Source organism: Mesocricetus auratus, unplaced genomic scaffold, assembly GCF_017639785.1.
Source record: "Mesocricetus auratus isolate SY011 unplaced genomic scaffold, BCM_Maur_2.0 Super-Scaffold_100007, whole genome shotgun sequence".
NCBI classification, from domain to species: Eukaryota; Metazoa; Chordata; class Mammalia; order Rodentia; family Cricetidae; genus Mesocricetus; species Mesocricetus auratus.
This window is the reverse complement of record NW_024429191.1, coordinates 61,416,526-61,437,434: the sequence shown is the minus strand read 5'-3', so window position 1 is coordinate 61,437,434 and position 20,909 is coordinate 61,416,526. Positions and strand designations below refer to the sequence as shown.

Here is a 20,909-nt window from a genome sequence, read left to right as displayed (position 1 = left end):
CTCTGAACATCTCCTGCTATGTAGCTCACTTCTTGAGTAACCGTTAGGCTTCAGAGAAAAGGTTTTAGTACCTAAGAGGAATCATTTTGTTTGGAATTTATTAGCTCCATGATTTTCCAAAGGATGTTTGTCATTTAAAATGAAAACTTTCTCAGTTCTAAACTAGAGCTGATGGGGCCCCAAATCAATGGACAGTTTTTCACAAAGAAGAGTGTTCACTGTGAGTGCATTGCTGACGCTTTTCTTTGTCTGTCTGTCTATCTATCTATCTATCTATCTATCTATCTATCTATCTATCTATCTATCATTTATTGAAAAGCTGTGGAAAACAGAAGATGGGAGGCCAATGAAGCAGTGGTGAGCTTGGGAGGAGATGGCATCAGCTGCTGGGAGCAGCGTAGACTTGGAGTTTCTGGTGCCGGTCTGGCCTCATTTGCAAAGCTGGCACACCAGCAAGGCACATTTCTCATCATCGACTCTAGGGCTGTGTATCCTGTAATGTGACTGAAAGGGAAGAGGGCTCAGGGAGAAAAGTCAACGGGAAACGGGTGGGGAGTGAAGCGGCAAACAACGGAGGCAAGGATGACGGAAGACATGCCTACTGCCTGGGTCGGAGCCCGAGGGGGGAGATGGAGAGGCTCTCTTCACACAGGCGTAGAGGTAGGTGGAGTAATACCCAGGGTGTGAGGAATCTATGCCCCAGGGAGGTGGCAGAAGCAGTTGAGACTTCAGGGCTCCACTGTGGATCACCTAGTAAAGTCAGGACTCAAGATATTGCCCCCAAACCTAAAGAGAAAGTCTTCCAACTTAACTAGCTAAATGTATTCTAAACGTTAATTTCCCTTCTTGACCCTAAACTTTTAGCCATCTGGAGCCTGACCCATTCCTCCGTGGTAAACCTCCTCACGCGGCTGCCTTCCACGTGCCAGGAATCGGGTTCTGCAGCGAACACAGCACAGCAGAATCTCTCCACTCTGAGCGCACAGACATACGAACACACAGCTCCCTGTCTGCGGACTGGGATGAATTTGCACGTGTACTTGATCTTCGCCTGCTCCTCACAGAAGTGAGTGACAGGCAGCTTCTCTATTTCCTTCTCTAGCTCCTTCTCTAGCTCCTTTCTCTTATCTGCTTTAAAACCAATTATTTGTTTTTTCTTTTCATCCAAACCAATAAACAGATATCCTCCGTCAGTGTTGGCAAATGCAGAGACGGTTTGAGGGAGAATCTCTTTAACTCGTTTTACCACATTATCTGTTTCAAATGATTTATATTCAACATTTTTGGATTCGCTAAAGGAGAAATCTGCCATTTCTATGAGCACTGTCTGGTTAAAAAAAGCAGCAGCCAGCCTCTGCACGTGCAATTCTTCTTGCACGTGGAGATCTTCCTGAACGATTTTTCTAGGCCTTTCGTCAAACAACCTTGTTTTTACTGGGGATCCTAATCTAAGGTTTTTTATGTCTTGCACATGCAATTCTTCTTGCACGTGGAGATCTTCCTGTACGTTTTCTCCAGGCCTTTCGTCAAGCAAACTTGTTTTTACTGGGGATCCTAATCCAAGGTTTTTTATGTCTTCCAAGAATTGCAGAGCAGTATTCAAGTCCATTTGAACACAGGAGGCCCCATTTCTCATGTACAAATTGGTCGCAATGGTGGCAAACTGCAAACCAAAGATACCTGAACTGAATGACTTCACAGAGATGAAAAAGTGGCATCCTTTCTGCTTGAAGTCTAGGTGGTACTGAACAAGTGGCAGAATAGCCTTAAAGGAGGTATCCAAATCTTCCCCTAGTCCATGTTTGTTGAAATTATAGTCCTGATTTTCAATTTGAGCCTTGACCACGCCCCCTTCAGAATTCAGCAGAGCACACACAGCTTTTAAAATGCTTGCTCTCTGGTTTTTCTTCTGAGTTTCCTGCATTTTCTCCCTACTTTTTATTCCAAGAGTGACTTCTCCTACATTTAGAACCACCTCACCAGAAGGGCTTTTAGGATCAACAATGATGTCCATTTTCTTAGCAGCCATTCTGTCCCCAAGCTGAAATTCTTCCTGTAAGGCAGACAGAGCCATTAGAATAAGGCTGAAGAGGCAGAGCAAATTCTGTACTGAGAAGCTAACAGCAAAATTGTTTGCTGGATGTGTTCCATGGAACTGGTCAGTGTGCAGGGCAGGGGAATAGGTTATTTGGGGGTAGATTTTTAGATCGTGATAACATATACATGTATTGAGTTCTTAGGTATTTTTCTGTGGGTCATTATGATCCTTCTGTATTTTAACCTCATTTTATCAGTGATTTATCTCCTTTTATTCAATATAATGTAATTTGAATTCTACATCTTTTTTTTCAATAAACTGCAAGGACAATTTACCTATATTTTGGGTTTGTTTTTGTTTTTTGCTTTTTTTTAGAACTAGAGATTTATCATAAAACCATTTCTACTTATTTTAAAAAATAATTTCAGATGTTCACTCATCAGTTGTCTACTTTCACGAAGAGTCTCTTAGCAAAATTGCCCCTGGGGATCGAGGGACAGAACAATAGAGCAGATGAATTATCTTTCTTCTTTCTGGGAATAAATTTCATTCACAAACTTTGACCATTGATCTTGAAGAGTGTGGAGCGGGTTGTGGCCCTCTTTTCCTATTAGACACCCACATATTTCCAGTGAAGTGGGGTTCTTATGGTTAACACAGAATCACTAGCCCCCAGTGCCATCTTCCTTTCAAAATTCATGCTGTAGTTCCTCATCACCGTTGGTGATGAGGCCTATGGGAAGTTAATAAGTCATGAAGGCAGAGTCATCTAATGGACTCAGGGTTCTGACAAAAGGTACTGAAGACAGCTAAGCTCACCTACACTACATCATTTCACCCTGAAACACTGGCAGTCTTCAAAGAAAATAGAATTGTCTCTAGACCCTGACCATGATGGCGTCTTCATTTTGCACTTCTGCTCTCTACACTGCAAGAACAAGATGTCTATTATTCATAACCCACCAAGCCTGTGTCACTTTGTCATATCAGGCAGAATGACACAGGCAGCAGCCTCAGTCTCTGTGCATCTCTCCCACTGGTCTTTTCCTTTTAAGAGCCATCAGGATCCATATTTCCTGCAGGCAGAGAACTAAAAGGATGTGATGTTTGTCAACTAATTTTGTTGGTGCTATTTTTCACATATGGGTGTTTTGCATATATGTGTATCTTTTTCCATGTGTGTGGTGTTCGCAAAAGCCAGAAGCCAGATTCAGATCTTCTGAGGATCCCCCATCCTCTGTAAGAACAGGCAGTGCTTTTTTTTTTTTTTTTTTGGTTTTTCCAGACAGAGTTTCTATGTATTGTTTTGGAGGCTGTCCTAGAACTCTCTCTGTAGACCAGGCTGGCCTCGAACTCACAGAGATCTGCGTGCTTCTGCCTCCCGAGTGCTAGGATTAAAGGCGTGCGCTACCAATGCCCGGCTGCACAGCCAGTGCTCTTAAACGCTGAGCCACCTTTCCAGCCTGACATCTCCCAGTTTTGAATGTGGCTTCTTCTTGATTGGGTATGCATATTGTTACCATCAACCTCCGGCTTTTAACTCAGTGGGTTTCTGGATTTTCAATGTTTCTGTGGAAGAAAGAGAACTCAGGAGGGCTGTCCTTCCTGCCTAGCATGAGCTCTAACTCCTAAGCAATCCTCCTGCCTCGGTCTCCTGAATAACTGTGACCATAGAAACATCCTATTATTCTGTTCCCTAGCACTGAAGTTAATTTTCTGGTATTTGTTTTAAACTCTGCATCTATAGGTTCTTCCTCCTGTTGTTATGAGTGGATGATTGTATCACGTGTAACAGCAACATAAAATGACACTTGAGGATGGGGCAGGCTCAGTGAAAGGGCACTTTCCTGATAAGTACTGCACCCTGGGTGAATCCCCAATGTATATGTAAAGTAAAATATTATACAGATTCAACATTTTACGAACATGAACTCATCATGATTTGGCAGCCTAACAGAAACTGAAGGAGAAATTTGGAATCTTGCTTTTCCATGGGATCGCATATTATTCACAATCAGTTTTGTATAGTTATAGTTAATTTTTAAAATGACTCTAACTTGCAGCATAATCCCATGTGTAGTATTATGTATTAGTAAAGGAGTGCCTTGTTACCATAACTACACTAGTATCATGGTTCAGTGTGACTGAGGCTTGGGCATGCTAGTCACATCTGATTTCCACTAAGCCCAAGAGTTTCCTCATGGAGTCCCAGTCCTATACACAGTATAGTTCATGAATCTATAAAGACATGCTGGAATGGGGTGGGAAGCTAGAACAGGTAGATAGAATGGAGCCAGACTCCTGGAAGAGCAAAATCATGTGATGAAGGAGTTGGAATTTCTAGAAATGAAGACTTAGGCTAAACCATGAGGCCATACTGGGGCCTTCTGCCTCAGGTATGTAAAGTAGTTAAGCATCATCTGAGCTCATACATCTGTGTGCGTGGAGATAGATGCTTCTGAAGTCAGGGCTACTGGTTCAAGTAATGAGACAGCTGAGGATTTGGAAATGAACTAGCAAATGCTTCCCTGGAGGATGGCATCAGTCTTTACAATGTTTATCTTGGGCAAGTCTACAGGGCTTCATCTAATACATTTAGGAGACTCCAATCTAGAAGAAACTGCACCATGCACAGCATCCCTCAGGGTTGCCTAGGAACTTGAAGGTGCCTTCTTGGCAGATCTTCATTCAAAGAGGCCCTCGGGAAGAAAGCTTTTGAACCTGACCACAAGACATTCCAGAGGAAGTGAGGTTCAGGCAGAAGTCCTAACTCCTGGCCCAGGAACACCAATGGGGCCAGGCAGACACAGCCATCTGTGTTAAGTTCAAAGCTCTACAATAGTCTCAGTGTGACAATGCTGTGCCAAGACAGCAGGAAGAGATATCTGCTTGTGTGGTGCTGATTTCTTCTCCTCATTATAGTGAGTTCAGGTTGCCTGGCTCCTATTTCCTCCATGGGAGGGCTGCCCCACACTTGGGACCATTTTCCCCCAGGGCCTGCCAGAAGATATCTTCATCCTCACAGAAAGGGAAGCAGGGATCTGGGTGTGTGTGGGGGGAAGGGGGTGAATGCCTGTCATCTCAGCATTTGGAAACTGAGTTTGAAGACAACCTGTGCTATATTTTAGCAAGATTCTGTCTATTATACTACAGTTTGCTTGCAGGGTAGGCATTGGGGTGGGGGGTATAAGAAGGGAAGAGACAGGGATAGCAGACTAAAACAAAACTGAAAGTGTAATAAGGCCACAGGAAATACAGTTTCGTTTCTTCCCAGTTAGAAGCTGCAGCCCCACCCTGTTCTACGCATTCCTGAGCAGAATCTGTTCCTCATTTCCTCCCAGACCCTCTCATTCAGCACCCCCTGAATCAGACCCTGTCTGAAGCCAGCACACCTGGTTCCCTTGCCAATATCTAAAGGAGACAGGACCCACAACTTGTCCCAAAATCCTGAAGGAGAATGCTCATGTCCTTGGCAAATTTGGAACTCAAGGGGATTGTAGAAGTATCATCTTATAGGGAATCTGTGGGCTAGTCTGGAATCAGGGCTATCTCACTTCAACATCTGTGAGTATGAAAGTTTTTTATGATTTAAACTCTCTCCCCTGGGCATCTATCTGGAAAACAGTCCTTAACTACTAAGCTGGACTCTGGAGCCCACCAATTCTGGTCCCTGAATGAAACTCACTGATCTCCCACAAAGTTTGCTTTGGTTTAAACAATAGTTGTTTCTTTTAAAATTCTTTAGAGTGCTCACTGGAGAAAAGTCTCTCAGAGCTGAATTCAGGACTTTGACTGTTGTTGTCTTTAGCGGGAAATGGACAGCATTCAGACAGCAGATGCCCCTAATTCTGCAATCACTGCAGGCTGACAGAAAAGCACAGAATGAGGTGGGGGGGGGACATAGGAGTGAAAGCACCTGTCTCTTGGGAAACAAATAACCCTGGTTCATTCCCTGCTAGGATGATGCTTTGTCTCTGACTTGGAAGATAATGGCTCCATTCTAGATTTAAAAATGTCCAGGGCTCTCAGGTTTTTAGATCTCTTTAGTTTGAGGGCACGGTTCCTCCCTGCCTCGTGTGGACAGAATTGGGTCTCCAAGAAGATAGAGCACCCTCAGAGGGAATTGGAGACCAACACAAGTCTGACCTACATGCATAATCTTCTCCCTGCCTCACTGGCCCCGCCTTGACCATCAGCACCCAGGCTCCCTCTATTAGGAGTCTGGAAGTACCCAGCCCAAGCAGACCGAGGGGTTTCACTCTCATTCCATGCTCCCAAAGCTTCCAAGCCCTCAGAAGCTGTGAGGAGGCTGTGGCAGTACCAAGGAGCCAAGGTTCCCGGAAAGGAGACAAAGCATCCAGGCTCCTCTCTAGGGCTCTGGGATGTCCTGGAAGCCCCCTCCCCACCTCATCCCAGATCTAGCAGAGTGAATTCTGGGTGGGCATGGAGAAAAAGAGGGCTAAAGTTGTTGATATGGAGAACACTGCCATGGAGTATGGCTCACTTACCTAAGAGCTGCTCCAATGAAACTCAGGCGGGGGCTTGAAGCCTGCTGTGAGTTGGCTGTGCGGTAGACACCTGCTGGATGAAACAGGAAAGTTCAAGCTTGGGACAGGCTCCCGCAGCAGGGGCTTGGTCTCTGACACCAGATGTCCTCAGCAATTGGATTTAAGAATGCCAAACTACAGTGAAACAGGAAAGTCCAAGCTTGGGATAGGCTCCCGCAGCAGGGGCTTGGTCTCTGTCACCAGATGTCCTCAGTAACTGGATTTAAGAATGCCAAGCTACAGTGCTTGTGGTCGCTCTAACCTTTCCTGTTTGTGTACCTCTGCGGTGTGGACTGATTCCTCCACTCTCAGTACTGATGTCAGTACTGGAGAACCCGAGTTTCATTGGACAGCGTCAATCCAGGAAGTGTGAGATCTCTCTCTAAGCTCTTTGATCCCTTTCTCTGATTGCCATTCAGCCTGTCAAAATTGAAGAGCTGTGCTTCTAGACTTGGGAACTCAGCCTTGACAACTTTGCCCAGATGCACAGGGTAAAACTGTCTCTGCACCCAGACAGAGCAGATGACACTAGGGACAGGCAAGAACACTTGTCACAACTTACAGGAAAGGAGGATAGAGAGGGAGAGGGAGCCAGGGGAGGCAGAGCGGGCTGATGACTCAAAGGTACAAGCTGCATCTCCTAGCTCTTAGGGAAGATGGGTTGCTATGGGAGACTCCAAGGGCTGCTGCAGGCAGACAAGTTTCATGTGCCACTTTTTCTTTGTGCCCTCTCTTAGGATAATTATGGTAACACAAGTTTCTCTGATTCTCTGCATTCAACAGCCACAAACAAGATATGAGGAGAAAGAGCCAGGCGTTGGTGGTGCACACCTTTAATCCCAGCACTCGGGAGGCAGAGGCAGGGGGATCTCTGTGAGTTCGAGGCCAGCCTGGTCTACAAAGTGAGTTCCAGGATAGCCTCCAAAGCTACAGAGAAACCCTGTCTCGAAAAACCAAAAAAAAAAAAAAAAAAAAAAAAAAGATATGAGGAGAAAGATGAAGCTGTACAGTTGAGAGGAGTGAGAAGTAAGAAAACAGAGGGAGTGAGGAGGTAGACAAGAGGCTAGGCAAAGGTGAGGGGAGAGGGAAGGCCAGGGGGCAGGAGACAGGGTCCTCAGAATCCCCAGCTGTGGATGCTTCTCCACCATCAACCTCAGGCAAGTAAAAGAGCCTTTGGGTGCTCAAGACACCCCAGGTGAAGGCTAATGGATCAGAAGCAAGGCTTCTGCTTTCTGTCCCCTGCTCCTCCTCCCCCACCTTAACACCTGTAAGTAGAATGAATGCTAATTCATATGGCCGGGTTTCACTCCTTTGTTGCATACCTGCAGTTACTGCAACAATGCTGCATGCATCCTGCCGTCGTCTGGCCTTTCCATCACTGGAATGCTCCTGCACTGCTGGGTCCTCAGAGGAAATGGTGCCCAAGGCCTTGAAACTAAACTTGGTCTACCAACATGAACTTGCGTCCAGATGCCCACGTGCCCTTGATGGACAGGCTTTCCAACACCTGACACTGTCAGAATTTCTCACTTTCCTGAGTAATTGAAATTTCAGCTTTCATCTCACATGTTGCCAAACATTTATTGGTATCATATATGTCATATGTGCAACATATGCATACTCATACATACATTATGGTATGTCATTCAGATGGTTTTTTTGTTTTGTTTTTGTTTTTGTTTTTTGAGACAGGGTTTCTCTGTGGCTTTGGAGGCTGTTCTGGAACTAACTCTTGTAGACCAGGCTGGCCTCGAACTCACAGAGATCCGCCTGCCTCTGCCTCCCAAGTGCTGGGATTAAAGGCGTGCGCCACCAACGCCCGGCTGTCATTCAGATGTAAAAATATGAAATTATATCATTTGCAGGATGGAAAACAGAAAGGAATAGAAAAAATCATCGTGGTAAATAAAATAAGTCAGATCCAGAAATGCAAATAGTTCTTATTTTCTCATCTATATGGAACTTCACTTCATGTTGAGTGAGGACCTGTCTAAAAGTGGGAGGAAGAGAAGGGAGAGAAGATGGAGAGGGCCAAAGAATGATGAGTGTTACATGTTTTCTCTCATTTGCAGAATCCACTTCTGTATATGGACACATATATGGACACCACAGGGGGACTGAGGGACGAGTAAGGTGACCCTCAGGAGAGTCCAGGAGTCAGGAAGGAGGACGCTGGGGCGATGAACATGACAGATGTACAGTGGCATGTGGGTGTGAATGCACAGTGAAGCACATTATATGTTGGCTAAAAAATAATTCAAGCACCAACAAATGCGGCTATCCCAGCTCCTCCGGATCTGTGTGGTCAACAGCAGAAGGCACATCTCGGGGCTCAGAAGGGTCACTGGTCATCTTGGAAAACACCTCCCACAGCATATAACAGCCCCATCCTTAAGGCCAGTGGACGTTGACAGAAAGCATGAGGGTGATTGTCAAACCCCACATGTGTCAGCCAGGTTGATGGCTTTAGTGTCACATTAAGAGTGGTGGGAGGGCTGGAGAGATGGCTCAATGGTTAAGAGCCCTGGCTGCTTTTCCAGAGGACCGGAGTTCAATTCCCAGCACCCACATGGCAGCTCACAACTGTCTGTAACTCCAGTTCCAGAGGATCTGGCATCCTTACACAGACTTATATGCAGGCAAAACATCGATGAACATAAAATAAAAATAAATTATATAAAAAATTAAAAAAAAAGAAAACTTAAAAAAAAAAGGTGAAAAGAGTGTTGGGAGCCTGCAGCACCACTATGGACAATGGTCACCTCTGCAAGACCAATGAGCTCCAAAGTCAGCATCCAATCACACATGGATTAGGGTCTGATGCACTACCTCATGAGGCCCAAGAGATCTGAGAATCCAAGGCCAGACAGGAGCATCCTGGGAGACACTGACAAACATTACCAGAGGGATTATTCCTTAATAGTGAGGCCCTTACTGGAGGGTGATACAGGTCTGAAGGTTAGAAGAAAATCCAGTGACATGGAACTTTACCACAGTGAAATCTTGAGCCTTATGCAGAAATTGGCTGGCATGGAGGAGATGATCTCACATTGATGTTGACTATGGGTTAAAACATCAAGAGACCATGGAGCCAAACCAGACCTGAACCTCCAGATGGGACAACAGCAGAAAGTGCTTCTGGAAGGGCTGAGGAATGGTGCTGCCCTGAGTGTTCCAAGACAATTCATCAACATTCATTTGGTCTTCCCATCATTCCTCTTCTCTCTGTGCCCTGGGTAGCCAACTGCATGATACCACTCGTGAGACTCAGGACTGGATGCTCGGCACTCTGTTCCTTGTGGCTATGGTTACTTTTCTCTAGAAGCCCTTGGTGGCTTGCTTCACCTACATGATATGGTTCTTCTTGTTAATATGGTACTGACACAGCAAGTCATTTCCCAAAAGTCACCAAGCACTTACACTGGGAGTTAGCAACATAATTACTTAAGATTTTCTACTACAAGGCAGCTGAGAGAGGGTTTACATCTAGAATAATCATCTTATCTCTAAGAGATGCAACGGAAGCAGTATTTTTGATTTTTATCTAGAAAGATTTTTCACAAAAATTTGAGACAGGTTTTACTTAGCATGATTTGCTTTGGTGTGGAAATCTCAAATAAATAAACATGGGGCTAGCACCGGCTAATATGCTTTTTTGCCACTGAGCTTCACCTTGAAGGTGGTTTGGCATAGCAAAGTCAGTCAGTGTGTCTAGTTAGAAGCCATAAATGTGTAATAGACACTGATTGGCTTTGGTGGGGCTGGATTGATTCATAGGGATTCAACTTAGGTCATCTAAGTTATACTCTCAGCAAACACTTCTTATTTTGTTTATTTAAGACAAGATTTTGGATGCATCTTAGCCTGACTCTAGAACCTTATATAGCCTCTTGTTATGCTCTTAATTCTACTGCCTTGTCCTCTTAGTGTTATAAGTATGTGTCATCAAACCCTGCTGAACTAGATTAAAATATTTAGATTCATCTGTTTTATATCATGTGTATGAGTGTTCTCTTTGCATGGATATCTGTGTGTCTCTGTGTGTACATTGCCTGTAGAGGTCAGAAGAGGGATTATGGCCTATGGAACTGAATTTACAGATAGTTTTGAAGCACCATGTGAGGTTGGGAACTGACCTTGGTTTTCTGTAAGAGCAACAAGGGCTGGTAACCACTGAACCATCTCTCTACTCCACTAAACTCATTGACTTTTAACCCCCACCCCACCCCCTACCCCAGCTAGGGCTGTCTACACTGTGATTTTGCTGTCTATGAAAGGCTGGGATAGTGATTTTTATGACTGCCCTGTTACTTCTTTATTTGGAAAATGACAGTTAGATTTTCTTATCAAAAAGCTAAGCCTATTGGCACACAACCGTAATCTCCACACTTGTGAAGTTGAGGCAAAATGATCATGAGTTCTGTCTTGTCCTTTGTGACCTACTGAGTTCAAGACTAGCCTGGACTACACAAGCGTACCTCAAAATAAATAAACAAACAAACAAACAAATAAAACATGTTTTTTTCTATTCATTTATCACAATTAAGGCTTATTCTGAGTCATTCTTTAAAAAAAAGGCTTTGAAGATGACAACTTTTGTTTTTTCCCACCTCTTTTGTGACCCCAGAGCTTTGGAGCAGGTGATACTGAGACCTGCTCATTTTCTCCACTGTTAGCATTAGCATTGGTGCCCTGAGTCCTAACAGTAGTCACATATACTCATGACTGTGAGCAGCTGTGATTCTTTGTCGTATACACCCCCACTGTAAGGAAAGAAAATGTCTTTATGAGACAGACAGCAGTGGTAACCCATAAGGACCGCTATTTACAAGGCAGTTAGAAAAACACATTTCTGTTTCACAACTGCAATAGGTGCTTTGAGATTGAGACCTGGGACTTTGGCAACCATGGCCTTTGTCTTGGCTTTCAGTATCAGACACAGGCTCCCTTCCTGGGTAGGGGATGACCTCAAATCCAATTGGAAAATGAATGAACCCATTCTAGCCATGCCATTATCACAGTAGAGAGCACATTATTGTTTCTATGGTAACTGGAAGTACAGTTGGTGCCTTTGATTTTCATTTCTATATATGATTTTATTTTAATGTTGCTTTACCTATTCTGAGTGATACTGGGATTGAGCCCAGTATCACTAAGAAGACTGACAGATACAGTTGGGATAAAATATGCCTTCCTTGGGACAGTGGTAGTGGCACACAGCTTTAATCTCAGCACTCAGATGGCAAAGGCAGGCAGGTTTCTTAGTGTGAGGCCAGCCTGGTCTATAGAGTGAGTTCCAAGACAGGCAGGGCCACACAGAGAAACTCTCAACAAACAAAAACCTGCTCCTGTCAGTCTGTCCCACACCCCCACAGCCATGGCCTCACCCACCCATGATACCACCCTCCTCACTCCACCACTGAGACCACAGTCAGTGGGCTACAATAAGAATTTTCCCATAGATGTGACACTAAGCATGTGTCTTAGTTAGGGTTTCTATTGCTGCATGGACACACCATGACCAAAAAGCAAGTTTTGGAGGAAAGGTTTACTTGGCTTACACTTCTTCCACAGTGTAGTCAGCATTGAAGGAAGCCTGGACAAAAACTCAAACCGTGCAGGAACATGGAGTCAGAGGCCGAGGCAGAGGCTGGGCTCTCCCACATCAATCACTAGTTAAGAAATGTCCTATGCAGCTCTCCTGGGCAGCAGAGCCTGAAAGTTAGCCCCACCCATGACCAGCTGTAGCACTCAGGTGAGCTGGTCCTGTCACTCACAGGGGCAGTGTGGCGAGCTGGCCTTGGTGGCACAGGTGCAGGAGAGTGGGTGGGCTGACCATCTCAGCTACCACTCAGGCCAAATCCACAGAGATAAGTTGGCTCACCCCAGCATCTACCCCATCTGTGAACTTTTGAACAAGTGAAGGGGCTGGTCCTGCAGAACCATAGTTGCAGGATCTCCAGGACACAGGACTACAATAGGATATCTGAAAGGGGTCCAGTGTAGCAGAAGCCAGAAGCTTGCAACTAGACCAATATCTCATTGAAATAAACATTTGCAAGTAAAGATGTTTGAGAAAAAGAGTTTATTGTGTGATACACTGTAACAAACCACAGCTTCCATGGTGAGATTTTTTTCATTGTAAATCTTTATTTAGCTTTTTGTTTATTGTTCTCTTTTTAGTTAGAGATTGCAAAGGCAGAGGGCAGCTATGGAGGGATGGGGAGATGAGTGGAATTGGGATGCAACCCAATGAATACAAAGTTAAAAAAAGAAAAGTCCTACAGGTTCGGCTGAAGCCTGATCTTATGAATGCATTTCCTTGTCTCAATGGAGGTCCACAGCAGGGAATGGTTGGTTGGCTGCAGATCTCCACTGGGGAATCCTTTCCAGCTACAGAGTTTCAGGGACTTGCAGGTTTGGCCCACTTGTGGTCATGAAGTCCTTCAGCTGTGAAAGAGTAAAAAGAATGATATTGTTGAAGGTTCCAGGCATTCCCTGAAAGCATTAGCTAATACATGCCCAGTGGCCATGTGTGAACTCATGCACCATTGGTGCCTGAGCCTGGCTTGCCAGCCATCAGGCTCTTGACCCATTCCTCCGTGGTAAACCTCTTCACACAGCTGCCTTCCACGTGCCAGCAATCTGGCTCTGCAGCGAACACAGCACAGCAGAATCTCTCCACTCTGAGCGCACAGACATACGAACACACAGCTCCCTGTCTGTGGACTTGGATGAATTTGCATGTGTACTTTATCTTCTCCTGCTCCTCACAGAAGTGAGTGACAGGCAGCTGTCGGATGCACTCCTCTATTTTACTCTCTAGGTGCGCAAGATCACTCTCATCTGCTTCAAAACCTATTATTTGTTGTTTTTTCGCATCCAAACCAATGAACAAATATCCCCCTTCAGTGTTTGCAAATGCAGAAACCGTTCGAGGAATGAGTTCTCTAATGTGTTTTTGCAGCTCTTTCACTGAAAGCAATGCCACTTCAGTGTAGGTTGACCTGCTGAAGGGGAAGTCTTCCTTGTACTGAAATTGGGTCTTGTTGAAAACTGCAGCAGCCAGGTCCTCGAGGAGACTCTCTTCTTCAACTCCAGGGCAGGCTCTGCTTACAGGAGGCTCTGCTCTGACACAGGATCTCCCTCCAGTTTCCTCCAGGTCTTGGAGGAACTCAAGAGCATCAGAGGCAACCACTTCAACAGAGGACGACCAGGTTCTTATGTACAAACTGGTTCTCAAGGTGCCAATCGGCAGCCCAAAGACGTCCACACTCCAAGATTTCACAAAGATGTAAAAGTAGCCTTCACGCTCCATGAAGTCTACATGCTCCCCCACAAATGGTAGACATTTACAAAGAGAGGCTTCCAAATCCAGCCCCAGGCCATCCCTGTTGAGGCTATAATTTTCATTTTTAATTTTAATCTTGATCGCCCCACCTCCTGAGTTCAGGAGAGCACACACAGCTCGAGAGATGTTTCCACTCTCCCATTTTCTGAGGAGAGGGTTCTTCATTTTCTTTCTGTTCTTCTCCCCAAGTGTGATGGCTCCTACATATAGAACCAGCTTAGCATAGTCTGTTTCCAGATCAACAGTGATGGCCATTTCCCCAGCAGCCTTTGCATTTTCAAGCTGAATTTCTTTTCTGTAAAACACACAGAGCCTTTAGAATGAGAAAAACCCTGGAGAGAGCAAGTTCTGTACTGTGAAACCCACAGCATAATCCTTGACTAAGTAAATAAGTTCCACAGGACGGGTCACTGTGCAGGTGAAGAGGTTCTTTCCCTCAGCCTTTGCACTCAGTAGCTGAACTTATATGCCCACTGGGTTTTCAAATGCAATGTTACAAGTGTAGTTAAGCCCTTCCAATTTTCAATCTCATTTTAATCTTCCCTTATCATTCTCCAGTACTTAAAATTGAATTCAGCTGCCTCTAAATAAACCCTTAGAGGAATCTGTGTGGTTTCCATCTTTTATGTATCATGGCTTTAGTTACACCATTTTTCAGTCTTATTTAACCCTTCATCAGACTGTGTTACAAATCTTTTCTCCCTCTGTAGATTGTCTCTGTTTGTTTATTGCTTCTTTTGTTGTGCAGGAACATTACAGTTTGATGGAATCACAGGTCTACATTGGACACTTTTTTCTCCCTTGCTTGTGGCTTAGGAAACCTCTGCACTAGTTTCCTCTCTGTTGCTGTGACAAATATCCTGACCATAAGCAACTTTGGGATAAAACAGGTTTACTTGCAAATGCTTCCAGATCACTATCCACCCCTGAGGGATGTCAAAGCAGGAACTTGAAGACAGGCCTGCTGCTATTCCATACATTACCTCTGAACAAAGAACTTACTTCACAGCCAAAGAAATATACCAGGAACCCTGGAGGATGTTGTTGGCTGGCTGGCTTTCTTCTGCTGTTTGATTCTCCCTGCCTAGAGAATGGGGCTACCCAAAGTGGTCTGCGCCTTCTCATCAATTATCAAGACAATCTCATACATGTGGCTACAGGCCAATCAGATACAGGCAATCCTTCAATCCTTCTAGGTTCTGTCACATTGACAGCAAAGCCAATCAAGGTAACATCCAAATGACCTTTGCCAAAATCAATGTCATAGAACTCTTCTGTTAGTAGCTTTTCTATTTCCTACATTTTTTTTTCTGATCTTACCTTTACATGTTTAGTTCATTTTGTAGTCGGCTTTCGTAATGTGGTGTGAGAAAAGTCCCAATTTCATTTTCGACAAGTGGACATCACCTCAAGTGTGTGAACAACTTTGTCTACTGCCTAGGGGTCTTGCCTTTCTCAGAACGAGATCCTGCCCATGAACTGCCTGCTTTTGTATGGGCCATGATTTGCTGTTGTTCATGAGTTTTGGTTGAAAACTGGCGGGTTAAGAAAGTCACTAGCTCTGCTAATCTTTCAGGGCACCTCCAGGCCTGTCTTTGCTGATTAGCTGGGCAGGCCCTCAGCCTCATCATGAATTCAGACTTCGGGTCTGTGTGGCTGGGGAGGGGGCTCTGTAGGAAAAGTGCTTGTTGTACAAGCATGAGGACCTGAATTTGGATTCCAGCACCCACATCAAATGCTGAGAATGACTGCGTGTGTCTAACATATGGTAGGCAAAGAGGGGGATTCCTGGGTCTAACTAACCTGGTAGTTCCTTCTTCTCAAATTATACCCCTGACTCTGGGGAAATTCTCTTAGAAGGGAACTTGGTGTTCAGGGTGTCTATCTTTGGCAGGAAACAGGATGACATTCAGCTATCCTTACTCTGCCACAACAGCAGGTTGGTAAGAAGTCACAGAAACAGGGGACAGGTATGACTGAGCCAATCAGATGTGAGTTCATTTTCCCTAATACCCCCACCAGAGATCATCCATCTCCACCCAAAGGGCTGCAAAGAGCCTAGCAGGGTGTTGACCCTGGGAGCCTATTGTGGGCGCTGTGAGCTTGAGGCATGCAGAAAATACACAGTGAATTGCAGGCCAGCCTCCCTCCCCTCTAAAATGCTAGAAAACCAGAGCGAAAGCAAACTGGCTCTAAACAGCCTGTCCTGTGGAGAAGGGAGCAGCTTCCTTTCTGCCCAGTAAATAGTTAAAGCTGCAGCCCCACCCTGATCTTTGCACTGCTGAGCAGTCCCAGTTCCTCTTTCCTTCCCAGTCCCTCCTCACCAGGCCCTGTCCTAAGTCAGCACACCTGGAAAGGGGACAGAAGTCACATCTCATACTGAAGTGCCAAAGAACAATACTCATGTCCCCAGGAAATTTGGAACTCAAAGGGGGATACCATATACTCATATTTAAGAGTTGTGTGTAGCCTGGGACACTGACCATCTCACTCTTACACCACCCGTGACTAGGTTACATTTTCAAGGGTTCTTTTAGGCATGTATCTGGGACACAGTCCTTCAGAAACGAACAGGACAGGGAAATTCATTAACCTCACTGAATCTTTAGGTCTGGTTTACAAATGGATTCCCCACCTCCAAACCCACCCCAGATTTGTTGTGTGCGCCCTGGGGAAAATTCTCTGAGATTCTGACTTGGGATTTAAGGTGTCTTGTTAGTTGTCCTCAGAGGGGAAGATCGTGGCATTCAGACGCTGGCACTGCAGACTGGCAGGAAAAGACTGGGGCGGAAGCCGGAACTGCCCTGCTGTCTGTCTCACTAGTTCAGGCTCAGACCAAGCAGAAGCTGAGCTCTCTCCCTGAGCTCTTAAGCCCTACCCCTACCCCAGCAGACAAAGGCATTTGCCCTCCCCCACAGCTCACCAGGTGCCCAAGTCCTCCACAGCCTGTACTTTGTCAAAATGAGCTATGAAGACACCAAAAGCCAATGTTCCAAGTAGGAACATAAACTAACCAAGGTCCCCTGAGACACAATGTTTGTACTGACGACCCCCAGATGATCCCAGAGCCACTAGATTGTACCCGGAGATAGAAAAGAAAGGACGGAAGGGGTTGGGACTTGAGTAGGCTGTAATGAGGTGGTCACTTACCCATGAGCTCTGCGGTTGCCTAGCTCTGTAGTTTGAAGTCCAGGGCTCATACCTGCTCCTAGTTAGCCCCCCGGTGAAGTGAGGCAGTCTGGAGTCACCTGAGGAACACCCCCACTGCTACAAATCCTGGTCGTGTAACGTCTTCCAGGGTGGGTTCCGTCACTTGGCGAGTCCTAGCCACAGCCCAGGCTGTTACCTTACCCAATCTTTTCTTTGCTAATCTTTGAGCAGCTTGCTCCTGTCTCAGAGGTGGTGTCCAACAGGAAACTCGAGAACTACGTGCAAGTCTTTAACCACCCTACCCCCAATGCAGGAAGTGAAACGACGGACTAGAAGCTGGGAGGCGCCCCGAGCGTTTACTTTGTCTCAGAATGAAAAACAGGCTCAGCGTTTAGTCATCTGACCTTCACATCGCCAACGGCAGCTGGCGTTCCTGAGCATGAGGGCTGTCCCTTGCTCAAAAGGCGCCCGGTTAATACCCCGGGAGTCACTCCAGCACAGAGCTTAAGTCTTGCAGTGCACTGCTCCAGGGGAAATGCAGCTGGGTGAGACCCCGCTCTCCGTGTCCCCAGGATCCCAGAGCCCTCTGTGGGATTCCCAGAGGTATCCTATGGTGATCGCCTCACTTGCCACTTGGTTATAGTAATAATTCCCAAAGTTGCTCCTTCGAAACCTGCCCTAAGAAACTGATTCTGGTTTTGAGCGCATACGAACTGCGCCATATGTTCGTGTTCCTTGTTCCGTTTTCATAACGTGCTTTGTTCATGCTCCGCCCACCGTCACCCTCCCTTACTTTTTTTTTTTTTCTTAAGGAACAGCAGCCTTGGAAAGGCAGGGGACTCCGGAATGTTCAACTCACTGGGGCGTCTGTGCAGTGAACTGCTTTGTCTGTGAGCGCCACCAAACCCCACCCTGACTCTCTCTGCAGCCTGCTGGATGTGCAGCCCAGAACCCCACTGTCCAACAGTGCTCCAAAACCAGGGTTCATCATCGTAGGTTGAACTTCGTTTCCTGTCACCGCCAAGGCAAATCTGAGGAACTCGCTCCACATACTTGAACAATCTTTTCTTTAATCTCTAACTTAAGAAATCACAGGACGGAGGGAGTTTTCTGGGGTGGCAGGAAGCAATGAAGAAACCATATGTAAAGTCTGAGGGAGGTTTTTTGGATTAATACCCAGAGCGTGGGCAGAGACGGTTATCTCTCTGTGCTCAGGGTGTCTGGAGGTGGGGCATGACGAAGCTAAGGTGAATGAGTCAATGAACCCAATCCGGTGGGCCACCCTCTCTGTTATACCCAAATCACCAAGAGACCCATTTCGATGCAAAAGCAAAGAGTCTTTTATTGTAGTTGTTTGACGAGCTATCAGGCATCTCATCCACTCACCACAGACGAAGGCTGGAGAAAAGACCGGGGCAAACCTCGAGGGGGGGACTTATAGGGCAGCGTAAGGGGAGTGTCTAGGGGAGGGGTATGAAACAGTCTCAGGATTGGTGCGCTTCCAGGCTTGGACAACCTGCCCTGTGTTGATTGGCCAACTGGTTGTTAGGGCCTATAGGCCCTCCCAGGGTGGTTGCTATGCTCTGCACATCACTGTTGTGCTCTTGTCTGTAAAGCACTCTCAGAGCCGTAAAGCACAGCTCCGCCAGCTTACTTCTGATTGGTTCCTTGCGACGAAAGGGCATCTGACCTCCTAGTGACCAAGATAGGAGCAGCAAGGGCAGATGAGCACATGCCTGTCATGGCGGCTAAAACGGGAGGCAGGGGGTCGGGGTGAGGGGTTGGGGGGTGGTCCCTTCATTGTCCACACTAAGCCAGAGCCTTGTGGGTACAAAAGCACCCTCCCACTTCCTAGGGAAAAACCTAGGGCTAGCATGAGGGCCATGGCAAGCCAATGATCCGGGGCTTTAGGGGGTCACTGGGAGGAAGGGATGAGGGTAGAAAAGCTGGCAGAACCAGGGAGGAGCAGCATCTAGAGGAAGCAGCTGGGAAAGAGGTGCCTGTGGTCTGTGTGCCTGCACACTGTCCAGATAAGACCCTCCTGCTTCCCCCACTCCCGCTCCCTTTCCCATCCCCCCACCCGTGTGTCCCCCCCCTCCCTTCCTCCTTGGTTCAGTTCCAAAGCCAGGAAAAACGAATTCAACTCCAAAGGTCAGGGTGTGGAAGAGACCTCAGATAGGATGCAGCACACTGTTGAATGTCCTGATGAAGTCCAAAGGGCAATGCCCAGGCTCAAGGAAGAAGTCAGTGAGGAGAGCTTGCGGCAGAACAAACTCTGCCCACCATTGTTGAACAAGAGATCAAAAATGATCGCCAGATCTTATTTGTAGGGTAACAAAGTTTGTCAGTCATGCACTAGTGGGTTCAGGATGTTTAGGGGTTGCCCCTTGTGGTGGTTCACACCTTTAATCCCAGCACTCTTGAGGCAGAAGCAGGTGGGTCTCTGTGAGTTCAAGGCTAGCCTGGTCTACAAACAGTGAGTTCCAAGACAGACAGAGAAGTTACAAAGAGAAACCCTGTTTCAAAAAACAAACAAACAAAAAGATGTTTAGGGTTTATTTTGAAAACACTTTCTCCTTTGACACACTTAATTGCAGTATTTAAAGGACACATGTGTGTGTGTGTGTGCGTGCGTGCGTGCACGTGTGTGTGTGCGCGTGTGTGTGTGCATGTTGAGGGAGGTGCACAGACAGATGTGTGCACATGTTTATGGAGACCAGAGGCCAACATCAGGTGTCATCCTTTGAGATAGGGTCTTTCTTTGACCTGGAGCTCACCAATCAGGCTAAGCTGGCCAGTGACTGAGTAAGTAGTCTTTCCGTCTCCACTTCCCCAACACTGGAATTACAATCACGGCGTTTTATGTGCGTTTTGGGTATCAAATTCAGGTCTTCCTGTGTGCAAGGCAAGCCTTGGGTGGTCACAATCAACCAGGAGCAGCTCTGCCCTTTCCAGGTTTGAGCTGGTGGAGGACACAGATGGCTTCTCCCCCAGACCTCTTGGTCCAGCTAGTCACAATCAACCAGGAGCAGCCTGTCCCCACAGGCCTGCAATTAGCTGACAGGAATTAGCCACAGAGAGTACGGAGAAGCCAGGGTGGTGGATATAGATGTACCTCAAGGAGTAGAGCGGGACTTGGAGTTTTTGCAGTCTTTCTTGGTTTGGAATGGCTGCGGAGACGCTCTCTTGCTGGGTCTGCGGCCAAAAGGGAAGGTCAGCAGGTTGCTTCTCAGCCTCTCTGAGGTAGCAGAGAATCTAGGTTTTCAACTCAACATCTGACTCCCGAGTCATTATTGGTAAATAGAATGATAGCTACTTGGTTATGAACTCCATTTGTGGCAGAGCAGAGCTGGCGCAGGCAGACTAGAAGTCCCACCAGGCCATGGCACTGACTGACTGTAGGGCAGCAGGGTTGCAGACCATAGTTACAGTACCAGGAGACTCAGGTGCAGAGGAAAAGCTGACAGAAAGCAGTGGTCCTAGACCCTGAACAGCTGAGGGGGCTGTGTTGATGTCTGTGGCTCCTGTTGCCACGGAGAGCCATGCAGAGGCCTGCCATCTGGGCTTTCACCTGGGGCCATGTTGTTATCAGCGGGCCATGCTGTCAAAGGGGCCATGCCAATCTGAGTGGCCTGCACTGGCACCTGGAACCATAGTGACATCCTGGACCCTGCTCTCGCCAAGGGCCATGCCTGGGTCAGTGGTTATACGACAGGCAGGGTCTGTATTGATGTCACTGTCCCATAAAGCCACCAAAGTCTACACACCTGTCCACATACCTATGACCATGTTGGTGTCTGAGTGCCTTGCTGCCACCAGGGCA

General features: G+C 46.5%; 2 protein-coding genes and 1 long non-coding RNA gene across 4 annotated transcripts; 1 reads left to right on the top strand and 2 right to left on the bottom strand.

Moving 5' to 3' along the window:
• Positions 1-81: 81 nt before the first annotated feature.
• Positions 82-6,906, bottom strand: LOC101844930 (schlafen family member 12). The gene is made up of 2 exons (XM_021231107.2): positions 6,547-6,906; positions 82-2,053 (listed from the first exon to the last, which is right to left on the bottom strand). The coding sequence occupies exon 2, from the start codon at positions 2,027-2,029 to the stop codon at positions 827-829; it is 1,203 nt and encodes a 400-aa protein (XP_021086766.2). The 5' UTR covers positions 2,030-2,053; positions 6,547-6,906; the 3' UTR covers positions 82-826.
• A 5,747-nt stretch (positions 6,907-12,653) lies between these two features.
• LOC101822587 (schlafen family member 12-like) lies at positions 12,654-17,404 on the bottom strand. The gene is made up of 2 exons (XM_040749324.1): positions 17,087-17,404; positions 12,654-14,231 (listed from the first exon to the last, which is right to left on the bottom strand). Exons 1-2 carry the CDS (start codon positions 17,134-17,136, stop codon positions 13,127-13,129), a joined length of 1,155 nt encoding a protein of 384 aa, XP_040605258.1. The 5' UTR covers positions 17,137-17,404; the 3' UTR covers positions 12,654-13,126.
• A 125-nt stretch (positions 17,405-17,529) lies between these two features.
• LOC121141438 lies at positions 17,530-18,415 on the top strand. 2 transcript variants are annotated; one of them, XR_005878353.1, is made up of 2 exons: positions 17,530-17,631; positions 17,899-18,415. It is a non-coding gene; the product is annotated as an uncharacterized LOC121141438 (long non-coding RNA). The 2 variants fall into 2 exon arrangements; XR_005878354.1 differs by having other exon boundaries at positions 17,581-17,689.
• Positions 18,416-20,909: the final 2,494 nt, after the last annotated feature.

Coding starts and splice junctions, on each gene's coding strand:
- LOC101844930 (XM_021231107.2), bottom strand. CDS start 2,029: ATGGCTGCTAAGAAAATGGACATCATTGTTGATCCTAAAAGCCCTTCT.
- LOC101822587 (XM_040749324.1), bottom strand. CDS start 17,136: ATGAGCCCTGGACTTCAAACTACAGAGCTAGGCAACCGCAGAGCTCAT. Junction 14,232..17,086: donor GGCAACCGCAGAGCTCATGG/GTAAGTGACCAC, acceptor TGTGTTTTACAG/AAAAGAAATTCAGCTTGAAA.